The sequence below is a fragment of the Protomyctophum parallelum genome, assembly GCF_964188405.1.
Source record: "Protomyctophum parallelum genome assembly, chromosome: 2".
NCBI classification, from domain to species: domain Eukaryota; kingdom Metazoa; phylum Chordata; class Actinopteri; order Myctophiformes; family Myctophidae; genus Protomyctophum; species Protomyctophum parallelum.
Window position 1 is genome coordinate 50745511 of NC_139699.1, and position 12217 is coordinate 50757727.

General features: G+C 40.4%; 1 protein-coding gene across 5 annotated transcripts in view; it reads right to left on the reverse strand.

The window, feature by feature from the left end:
- myom2b (myomesin 2b) overlaps positions 1 to 12217 on the reverse strand; it is a 71683-nt gene that overhangs the window by 56266 nt on the left and 3200 nt on the right. For 4 of the 5 annotated variants that reach the window (XM_083758748.1, XM_083758747.1, XM_083758746.1 and 1 more), the window contains exons 2-5: positions 12055 to 12161; positions 8444 to 8501; positions 7525 to 7679; positions 4165 to 4245 (exon numbers count right to left, since the gene is read on the reverse strand). In XM_083758748.1, the coding sequence (XP_083614874.1) occupies positions 4165 to 4245; positions 7525 to 7679; positions 8444 to 8501; positions 12055 to 12140 (380 nt within the window). In that variant the 5' untranslated portion in view covers positions 12141 to 12161. The remainder of the gene's footprint in view (positions 1 to 4164; positions 4246 to 7524; positions 7680 to 8443; positions 8502 to 12054; positions 12162 to 12217) is intronic. The other variant, XM_083758749.1, reaches the window with a different exon arrangement.

The window sequence follows — 12217 nt, forward strand, 5'->3', positions numbered from 1 at the left end:
AAGCTACACTGGGCATGTGTGCGTTTGACGTAAGTGCACTGCACGCACAAAGTATGCGTGCGAAATGCCCCTGCTACACCAGATCTGTGGCGCGCGGCAGATTTGTGCGGGACCTTCCGGGAGGATATATAGATATGCGCACATGGGGGCATAGGCACGTAAAAAAATAGAACCGATCCTATTTTTAGAGCACACGTATCCGTGCCCCGCGGTATCCGTGCGTCTGGTGTAGCTGGTATCATTGACATATAATGGTCCTATCCAAACGCACTGTACGCGCGCAGTAAACGCAAACGCACTGCGCGCACAAACGCGCCCAAAATCGCCCGGTGTAGCCCGGCCTTGACTCAGGCCAAAATGTCAGCTTTGCACAAAATATATAGTGCAGTATCTTACTGATTTTGATGAGCACATAGCCTCTAGCAGCACCATTCAGCCAACATTTCCGGTACTAGGCTAGTCTTATTCCAACTTGGGTTAATTGTCCCGATCCGATCACGATCACATATACAGGGCTTGACATTAACTTTTTGAGGCACTTGAGGACAAGTACATAGAGCACCGAAGTCCTGACGTCACTGTCGGTAGAGGGCGTCAATCCCCAGGTTCATGTATTTTTTATTTGCATTGAAATCCCCATAGGGGGATTTTAGATCTCTTCATATAAGAACTGCGTTTGAAAAATAAACCGATCATCCCGGCCTTTTCACTCATATGGATATGAAGCATCGATTGAAGGTGGAAATGTACAAATATACGCAAAGAGTAACACAATAAGCGCTAGTCAAACAACCCAGAGACTACATTTCCGGGTAGGCGGTTGGCTGCATCTGCCCGTCGCACAACAGAAACTGAATGTTAATTACGTTTATTTTTATTTTTATTTTATTGATATTTAATGTTTCGTGGTTAGTACGAGTCGAGTCACCACCAGCTGAGCTTACGTCAATGAGGAATCTCAGGAAAGCAATGTGTTGACAGCTGGGCGTGACGTATATAAAGTGATCTTATACACAGTTCTTATACACAGTTATACACAGATCTTATACACAGTTCTTATATAAAGCGCCCTCTACTGAAAGTAACGTCAGACTTCGGTACTCTATTTCCCATTCACTTGTCCGGGCACAAAAGTCACTTGTCCGAAGCACGAGCTCACACGAATACATTTTAAATCAACTAACTATAAGTTGGTTTTGGTGAATACATGTTTGAATATTAGATGAATATAAATATATTATTATTAAGTACAAGTTAATAGCCCTAGAGAGTCTGTCATCTTACATTTCATGTATTCCAAATACACAGCCATAGATCGATCCTGTTCGCGCACGGTAATAAGCAGACTGACCTTGTCTGCATTTCAATTTTTAGCACTGAGTGTGTACTCACTGAATAATTAATTAATGAGACTTACAGTCAGATATTTTCCTCTAGTTTCATATCCATTTGAAAGTTCTGGCAGAAAACGTGTGTTTAATAAAAAATATTGCCACTGTGGTGTAATTTGAATCATATAGCATATGGTTAGTCATAATTTCAAGCCATTTCTCCCTTCATCCCATCATCAGTGTTTTAACTATTTGCATATCAATTGTCCTACAGGCAGGAAGCCTGTAGGCTTCACCCTTTGACTTCAAGATAATTCTTGGGGAGTGATCTTTCATCTGATATTATCTATAGGCCTTCCAGGCTGTTTGACTGTTCTTTAGGGCAGGAGGCTACAGTTTGTCTCATGCATGCATTTTATGAGTACTACAGGGACTGTCACAGTTGGGGGTCTTTGATTAGCTGTTTCCCCACACACACACACACACACACACACACACACACACACACACAGGGACAAAAGGGGACAACCCACTGCATTGAGATAGAGGTATAAAGTGATGGTTTGGGAGACTGGTTAAGGAGGTTGGAGAGAGGTTGGTCGTTGGGAAACGGACGAGGCCATGGAGGACGGGGCTTGACCTGGCCTGAATGTGCGATACCATGAGGAGATGACTTGAATGCTTGTAACTTGATGTAACTATGGGAGATGCCTTGATTGAATAAAGAAGGACTTTGCCTGGGAAAACGGAGCTCATTTCTCGTTCTTGATACATTAGGAAAATAGGGTGATAATCTACAGACTCCTGCAAGAAATTACACAACACCACTTTTCCACAAAATTCACACGGGTGTCATTCTCTGTCAGCGACGAGGCCGGACCTGAAATGACTGCTGGACTGAAAATATGAAAACGTCCTTTGGGAACAGTCAATGGAAGCACAAGCGGCACACAATTGACAAGTGTGTTGGGATTGGTGTGGGGGTATTTGATCACACCACCTGCAAATAGAGCACTGAAGTCTGACGTCAATATCGGTAGAGGACGCAAATCCACGGGTTCATGTAATTTTTATTTGAATTGTAATCCCCATAGGGGGATTTTAGATCGCCTCATATAAGAACTGTGTTTGAAAAATAAACATGTCATCCCGGCCGTTTCACTCATATGGATATGAAGAATCAACTGACAATATTGTTACTGCTACTGAATTAGTTACATTTTTACTAGAAACAGACTATCATATATGAGTGACTGACTGTCGCGAACGATACAGAGACACCTCCCTGACAAAAACGCAGAGACAGCTTCTTTATTTTTGGACCACAATGCGTATATGAAACGATTTTAAGATTACCCCATGTTATTCTCCATAGAGAAATTACATCTGTGAACCAGGCAGAATTCACCAGGGGATAAGCGAGTGATGTCAGGACTTCGGCACTCCATTGTGTGCCCCTTACATTTGTGCTTCCCAAAGAACGTTTTGATATGTTCAGTCCTGCACTCATTGTTGCTTGCTGGATATGATATATCATCACTTTTGGGCAGAATCCTTACATCTCCATATTTCATATTTTTCTTTTTGTATTGTTTTTTTTTGCATGACAGTGTCATGCAAAAGTACCAAAAATAGCCAATCTACAAGCTCCCATGTCTTGATATGATTCCAATTGCCTATAATGACATGCACAAAGTAGGAACAGCAGGTTGAAAGTGCTTAAGTCTGGCTGGAGGTTTAAAAGAATATATAACCAACGAAAAAGGAAATTTCACATTCAAACATGTTGTTGTAACTTCAAACTCCATTTGAACCATGATAGATTCATTCATTGAAATATATTTAAATGTTTAGTTTATGTTTATTTTTATTTGAACGTGAAATATCCTATGCCTGAAAAGAGCCTGTGACAAAATTATATTTATAGACAACTATATTTACTATGAAAAGCAGTGGTGGAAAGTAACTAAGTACATTTAGGCCTACTTAAGTACTGTTCTTAAGTACAATTCCGAGGTATTTGTACTTTACTTGAGTATTTCCAATTTCCAATACTTTTACTTCTACTCCACTATATGTCGGATCCAAATATTGTACTTTTACTCCACTACATTTATTTGAAAACTTTAGTTTCTACTTACTGTACTTTGATTATTATTACAAAACATACACTAACCACTTCAGTCTCTCAGCTCATAATGTGTCACATCGTGAACTTGTAGATCTGCTATTTTCAAAAGATTTTTATACATACTAGCCCTTACCCGTTGTGAGATATTGCCCCCCCATAAATATCTTTAATTGCTGTTCATTAAGAAAAATACTTGCCGCCTTGTGGCCGCGGGGGTACTGCGCCCTGGGTGCGTTTTCGCATTTTCCCATGTAAGTGGATGGGACATTTTTAATTCACTAATAAATTCATTATTAATTTATAATTTGTTAAATTGGAAAAATTTATACATTTATTATTATGGTCAATGCCTGTGTGAAAAGTGGGAGTGGTTGGTGCAGGCAGTAAGGAGCTACGACTGTGTTTCTGCCACATGATATGATATGATGACATGATGATATGATATGATATGATGAAAACTTGAAATGAGACATTCTGCATAACGAGTACTTTTACTTTTGGTACTTTAAGTACAGTTTGATGCCAATACTTTTGTACTTAACTCAATTACATTTTGAATTCTGGGCTTTTACTTGTAACAGAGTATTTCTATTAAAAAGTATTGTTACTTTTAAAGTAAAACATTTGAGTACGTCTTCCGCCACTGATGAAAAGTGAGATATTAAAACGCTAAGCATTTGAATCTGGGGATAAAAAACCCACCTGGCGAGCTCCAGAGAATGCATCCCTCCACAGCCTTCAACCAGGTATTTGGATGTGTCCAGCAGGGTACCATCTTTGTACCTAAAGGCATGGAAACATCATCAACAACTTTAGAAACACATTACAATATGCACTGACTGCAAGTCTAGGATCATGGCCCCGGACTGTTAAGACTTCCGGCCATCTTTAGGCTACTAATCCAGCCCGAATCCCAATCCCGACGACCATTGATGCGTCGAGTCACTCCCCATCTCCCTCTCTCTCTAACCATTTCCCCGATTCAAAAAGAAGTCTAGGATCATTAAAAGGACTCGGTGCAAGACAGACCTCCACCAAGACTCCACCAGATTTCTGAAATCTGTCAATGATTTACATATCATTAGACAGAGAAGAAAAGTACATTCACAAAAAAATCAAAGCATGTGATGTGGATATTGGGAGCAACAAGGCGTGGCTCCAGTTTGGATCTCTGATTTCATGTGGCCAGCCTGTGTTGTCAGTCATCTCTGACATAATATGTATCTATCTGTATGACGTATGGTATACGAAACTTGGCCCCAACCCCCTTGACCTACATTATAAAATGTAAAGGAGAATTCCATGCTAGAAGATTGAATGGGGCTATGGGGTGTTGTGCTAATTCGCTTATTTCCATCTAAATAAGTACGGTAGTAAAGTGTGCCGCTTGGGATATTATTTACATTATGAAGAGAGGATATACAGTATACAAAAAAAAGTGGAGCGATGGAAATAAGCAAATTAGCACAACACCCCATAACCCCATTCAATTCAATGCATTTCATTTAGGGCTTATGGTAGGGGAAATAAGGAGCCAATAAGGAGCTTTTCCACAAAATAACACCTGGACCTCTTTGGTGGGGACGTAACAACTACAAATATAGGTAAGAAAGCCTTCTAGCATGGAATTCTCCTTTAAGTTAAATGCTTCTCTTCTTCCCAGCTAAGTCCTGCCCTATGCAGGAGCTAACTATTTCCGTAGACAACGCCCTGGTAACGTCTGTCCCAACAGCCAGGAATCTTGGTGTTGTGGTATGATAAATGCTTTTGTGATGTATTCCCATGCTTTTGTTCTTGATTATTGTAAATCGCTCTGGATTAAGAGCGTCTGCTAAATGCCTAAATTGTCCTGGACAGTCAGCTCTCGTTCAAAACTCACATCACAGCTGTCACTCGATCCTGTAGGTTCACACTATAACATACGACGAATTAGACCGTTCCTCACCCAGGAATCAGCCCAGCTCCTAATCCAGACAACAGTCTTGTCAAAACTCGACTATTGTAACTCCCTCCTTACTGGCCTACCAGCATGTGCACTTAAGCCTCTCCAGCTGATCCAAAATGCTGCAGCTCGCTTGGTCTTCAACCAGCCAAAATTCTCACATGTCTCCCCCCTGCTCCGCTCCCTCCACTGGCTCCCGGCCGCTGCCCGCACAGAATACAAAACTCTGATGTTGGCATTCAAAGCAACCAAAGGTATGGCTCCCCCATATCTTGCAAGTATGATCGAACCCTACAAACCCTCCCGCGCACTCAGATCAGCCAACGCAGGGAAGCTGGAAGTACCCTCACTAAAAATGCCGGGACAACGCTCCACACGTCCCAAACTCTTCTCTCTTCTGGCTCCAAAACTGTTGAATGCACTTCCCATTGCAGTCAGAACTGCAGCATCACTCCCAATCTTCCGCCGTAGTCTGAAAACCCACCTTTTCAGACTCCATCATGGCCCATAGCACTTACCCCCACCCCCTTAGATAGCATTTCTGTAGACTTAGATAGCATTTGATACAGACTTATAGCATGTTATGTAGACAGCACTATAAATTGCATTGTATGTAGTCATAGCACGTCATAGTACATATGTATAGCATAGTAGTATAGATGTATAGTTTATATGTATAGTTTCATTATATAGATATTCCACTGTTACTTTCTTAGCTTATGCATGTTTCATGATAAATGTTTTTATGTGATGTATTCCCATGCTTTTTTGTTCTTGCTTAATGTAAGTCGCTCTGGATTAAGAGCGTCTGCTAAATGCCTAAATTGTTTCTAAAGATTTGCCTTTATTGATAGTATCAAGTGAAGATGGACAGGAAAGAGGGAAAGAGAGCAGGGGAGAGACACGCAGCAAAGGTCGTCATGAACGGGACTCGAACACACGACATGCTGTCATGCCAGAGCCTATATGTGGCATGCGCCTGGACCACTTGGCCAGCGGGCGCCCCAAGTTAAATGTTTAAAATAGAAACAATTAGTGGGGATATAATAGATAATAGGCCCATACCAGTGTTTTTGCATGTTTAAGCAACTTTGATTACATTACATCATGTATTGTGATTCTATACATTTAGATTAGGCTACTGAATACTACTTTCCAAACCGTACCAAAAATGTTAGAATAAATATGTCCTACCAGCCAGAAGTTTTTGTCAATATTCTATGTTATTCAAATGCCTTCAAGCTAAAATCATTGGCTGTAATGAATAGTTCATAAATTGTAGTTATTAGGCAAATAAAAAGCAAAAAAATCTATATACGTATGATCCTTTAAACCTCTTTGACAGAGGTACCTACAACAGTATTATCAATATTAATTAATTACAGTGATTATACACAATTACTTTTTGAAGGGGGCTATAATGTCTTCGCAAATTGTATGGCCCATTTCTTAAATAACTACCGGTAATACTTTTTTTCACCACTCATTTGGGAGTATTTTTGTCTGACTGTACATGAAAATTGTCCTCTGCATGAACCCATCCCGACTACCAGGAGCAGTGGCCGCTATTAATACAGTGCCGGGGGAGCAGTCAAGGGGTTAAGTGTCGTGCTCACGGGCCATATGCCTTAACAGCCTGAGTTAGTCATAATGTCTGAGTCTTGTGCTGGAAATAGCCGATCTACAACCTCACAACGTGTCACTCACAACAACAAATCACATCACTGCATCATGTTGTGAGCTTGCAGATCTGCTGGCTCGCAAAGTATGAATCGACAAACAATTTCCTGTCGCAGACAGTGTGACATAACTTTAGGCTGACTGTCTAGGTTTTACTGCATTACTGTAGTGCAGTGGTTCCCAAACCTTTTCAAGGACCCCCAAAATTATTAGTTTATTATTTAAAGTTATTTAATTCTGAGAGTGTACAAATGGAACCAAATGGTCCATTTGGTTCCATTTGTACACTCTCTACAGACCCATAAGGGTCAATTTGGTTCCAAACAATCATTTAGCTGGGGGAACTCTCTCAAGGACCCCTAGGGGTCTCCGGACCCCAATTTGGGAACCACTGCTGTAGTGTATTAAAATTGTGGTTATGTATTGTGTACTGTACTCACCATCTGACAATGGGCATGGGGAAGCCCTCGACGGTGCAGAAGAGTTTGACCGGAGCGTTCACAAACACTGTGTGGGATCGCAGTCTGACCAGGAACTTTGGGCCCCTGATCATGGACTCCTCACGTATATACTTCTCCACCATCTTCGTCCTCACCTGTTGTTAATAAACAAAATGAGGAACGTGACGTTTGCCCGGGAAAAGTTTATAAACTTCCTTCTCATCATCTGACATACTCCTCAATAATCTTCTTCCTAACAAAACAAATATACATTTGTGTTTTCTTTTCATCAACAGATATCGGTCACCTTTATTAAATGCTGTCAAGTTATCTGAATGCGTTTGTAGTAGTGGCTCAGAGCATCAAAAGTCTATTATCTCCCCAAGCCATAGGGAATTGCCTTTGGCTTAGTGGTTAAGATGTTGGCTTTCCACGCAGGAGACCTGGGTTAAATTCCCGGGTGTTAAACGTTAATCCAGAAATATCTTTGCCAACAGCTGTCTGTCTGCCTACAGTATATCATAATCGCCGGTTAAGACATTGTCATAATTACATAATAAATATAATCAACCGCAATAGCACGTTAGCCAGCAATGTCAGCAAGTGATTCTCAATTTTTGTTCTTCATAATCGTTTGTTTGTTTATTTGTGTCCAAACGGAGTTTATTTTTTTCCTAAATCAAACACTGGCATACTTGAGAAATAATACTGTGAAATGATTGTGTATTTAAGATATACTGTAATGAGAATGCTCCTTTAGAATTACTGTATACAACTACAGCATGGTCAATGCAAACCGACGGCTAAAGGAACTGCATGGCAGTAATGGCATGAATGATAGAGAGAGAGAGAGAGAGAGAGAGAGAGAGAGAGAGAGAGAGAAAGAGACACACACTGTGAAAGAGAAGGAAAGTCTTACCACTCCCTGTATGCGTTGTTCTTGTTGGTACTGATAGTCGTCCTGCACCACTCCAACGCTGAAGACATACAGTCAGTCAGTTTATCGGACATATTCACAACAGCAATCTAGGCCCTGAATATCTACTGGGAGGTAGCAATGGATATTATACAAACTATTCATCACTTTCAATGAGTACACAGTACACGGCTGACCCTTATACTGGTTGGTCTTCGGACTGAATGTCCGACCTAGGGAAAGATCCCTAGGTCGGACATTCAGTGTTACGGATCCATTTGGCAACATTTGTACACCTTCTGAGTTATGAATTAATGATACATTTACTGTGTACATACCATTTGAGGCTATATGCACAGTACAGTAAGTTATGTTACTTATCACAGCACATAACACATTGTGGGCCCTATTTTCGTTAGTGCTAAAAAATAAAACCTCTTTGCCTTTTTTACGCTATTACTAAGAATTTTAGGGATAAGGATTTTATTTGAAAATATGGTCTATTACCAACTGTAGACGAATTATGTCACTGACAAACAGATGTTTCCAAATTGTCTTTCAATTTCAAAACAACAATGCAGCATTTCCCCTGATATCGAATAGGTGAAGGACATACGTTTACATTTAGAGGGATATATTTGATATTTGATGCCAATGTGGTGTAAATCCAGTTTAAGAGACCTTTCCAGCAGGAATATATTCTGGGTGTGTGTATGCCATCACATTCTGCCTGACTGCCTGCCAGCTCATTTCACAGATCAAAGCAAAGCTGCTTAGCTGTCTTCTGGACAACTGCAGAGTACACTGTCCTTCAACAGCTATAAGGCCATATCCAGACGAGAACGAGACGAGAACATTCTTAGCTGTATCTGCAAAGAGATAATAATTTGAAATAAAATAAATAGCAGATCTAGGCCTACAAGCTGTGTGTGGTACAAAGTGATGCACTGTGAGAACCACTTGTTCTACATCCTAAGAGTTTTCTGAAAAAAACGTATGTTTCTATATAGCTAAAATTGAAAATGATAGATCTTGGGGAAACGCACACAAATCACATTCATCATTACTAATTAATTTCTACCTTCAGAACATATACAAAGTAATATAATACATTCTGAGAATAAAGCACCTCCCAGTCACTATTCAGTTCCATTTACAAAGAATGACTCTGCCACTTTGTAACTGGACTGGACCATTGCTGTTGAGAATAAAACATGTTAAAAGAAATCAGCTGCCACAAAAGCCTTTGATGGTAGCAAAGATGGAATCGTTAGCTTAGTTAAACAATGAGAGGGAAGCAAATTATTAAGAATCAGTAGAAACAGTGGGGGTAAATAAAATGATAAAAACACATGTTGCACACCTCTTCCAAAAAACACACAAACAACCCTCACACCAACACAGTTGATAAGAAAGAAATAATGGGGATAAAACGGTGTCATCATGCCACAACAATAGGAACAGCACAACACATTGACTGAAGAATCATCAAAATATTAATTATTAAAAAGAAAACCACATAAATAAACATTCTTATATTATTGCTGTGGAGATGGGTATAGTTCAAATTATAATTGTGAACACTTTCCCAAAGCTGGAAAACAGTCTCCAACAGTGTTGGGGCTGTTTTTTCATGGCCTGCAAATGTGTTTAAATCGTGTGCTATTATAGGAAACACCTTTCAGTTTGAGAGATAGTGTGGAAAAATATACCAGCTTAAATTCAAAACAAGAAGCTTGCTTAATGGTTATTATCCCACATAATGCACCTAGTAATAGTGAAAATCGTCAACTAGACATACAGTATTACTGTTTTCTCCATCATTCCACCTTTAACTTCACAACACAACAAATCTAGAATTAGAACTACCGTTTGCTACAGAAACACTACTGACATTATATCAACAACCCTGTTGATATAATTTACCTTACAGATGCAATTTACTTTGAACTAAGCTATAACATCTTAGTGTATACAGTATATTACCGTATACAAACCAGCTATGAGTTCATATAAGTTAAGGTTAAGCTGTGTTAGCTTAGCTTTACAAAATGTTATGTGTGTAGTATTGTTAGCTAGATTGTGGTAAATGCCGCTGTCTGTGGTTGCAGCCATGGGTGATTCCAATGCCTGCAACACGCATAGCGTCAAACCCGTGAAGAGTTGAAGTATAAGGTTTGACCATGCGGCCACCCAGTTGACCCCGTCCTGTCCGGTCGCAGGCCATGCTGACGATATATAAAGGATGATTTACAATTCTTTGGCTATCATCGGTATGCAACTCGCATAGTGCTGAGTCAGCAGCAAGCGGATTTGAGCGCCTGCCTTCTTAAAGAACCACTTCACCACTTTTCAACATCTCTTCATATAATTGGTCCTCACTAATGTTCATGATAAAACACCACAATTTTTTTCCTACTCAGTCTGTGTCTCATAGGAGGGCTTTGGGCAGTTCGGACACCTGTCCACCAGTGACATCATCATTGGGCAGATTTTTTTTAAACAAGATTTGTTTTTAAATATATTTAGATTTTTATTATCGTGAGAACGATGGCTTCAACTTTTGCATTGCAACTTTTCAGGAAAAGAAAGCCTGCCGTTTCTATTAGCTTGGATTCACCATCGATGATGTCACTGGTGGACGGGTTTCTGAACTGCCCACAGCCTTCCTATGAGACCAAAAAAAAAAAAAAGTGGTATTTTATCATGAGCATTACTTAGGACCAATTATAGGAAGAGAAGTTGAAAAGTGGTGAAGTGGTCCTATAAATTATTTTTTTGTGGAATCGTCAACCTGAGAACGGCACTCCTGCATTCCCCAGACAGACAGTTGGCGGGACTACACCGGGGGGGGGGGGTCGTTGACAAACGCCATGATGGGGGAGTCACGTCACGTCAAACGGGAGAGACACATGGTCAGATTTTGCTTTAACTCGTCACTATATTACGACTAGGGTTGGGGACCCGGAAACAGTTATTTTTCAGAACCGGTTCTGAGGTTGAAGAACCGTAATCGGTTCAATCGTATTTGGAACAGTTTTTGTTATTCCACTGTCAGAGCTGGTTATGCGGACTTGACGTCTGCTTTGCAATTACAATACCGCTGGTTCTCAAACCTTTTAATTTCACTCTGAGATTGTACAAATGGAACCAAATGAGTTAAATTCCTCTAAGGGTCCATTTGGTTCCATTTGTACTCAGAGTTACAGTCCTCTAAGGGTCCATTTGGTTTAATTTGTACTCTCTCAGAGTTACAGTCCTCTAAGGGTCCATTTGGTTCCATTTGTACTCTCTCAGAGTTACAGTCCCGTAAGGGTCCATTTGGTTCCATTTGTACTCTCTCAGAGTTACAGTCCCGTGAGGGTCCATTTGGAACGCCCTATAGGAATCGTTAAAGGGAACCGTTAAAGAATCGGACCGTTGAGAGTGATTCGTTAAGGAACCGCAATCGTTAACATTCTAAAGGTTCCCAACCCTTATTACGACATGAGAGTGAGAAAATGTTGGTAAATGGTGATGGCTGTTAATACTGCTACTACAACCACATTAGTAGTCATTTTAGCTCTACTGTGATAGTGCTATGTTAGACTATAACTGCATTTAACATAAGGTACCTGCCGGTGTATTCTTTCACCACATATCGTTTCTGTTTGTGGTAGTACTCATGGTCATAACTCCCCGGTTTGGGCAACATTGACATGGTGACACTGTAGAAAGTGACCTGACAGACCATCACACGCGTGCACACACACATACGTGTGCACACAGACATACGCA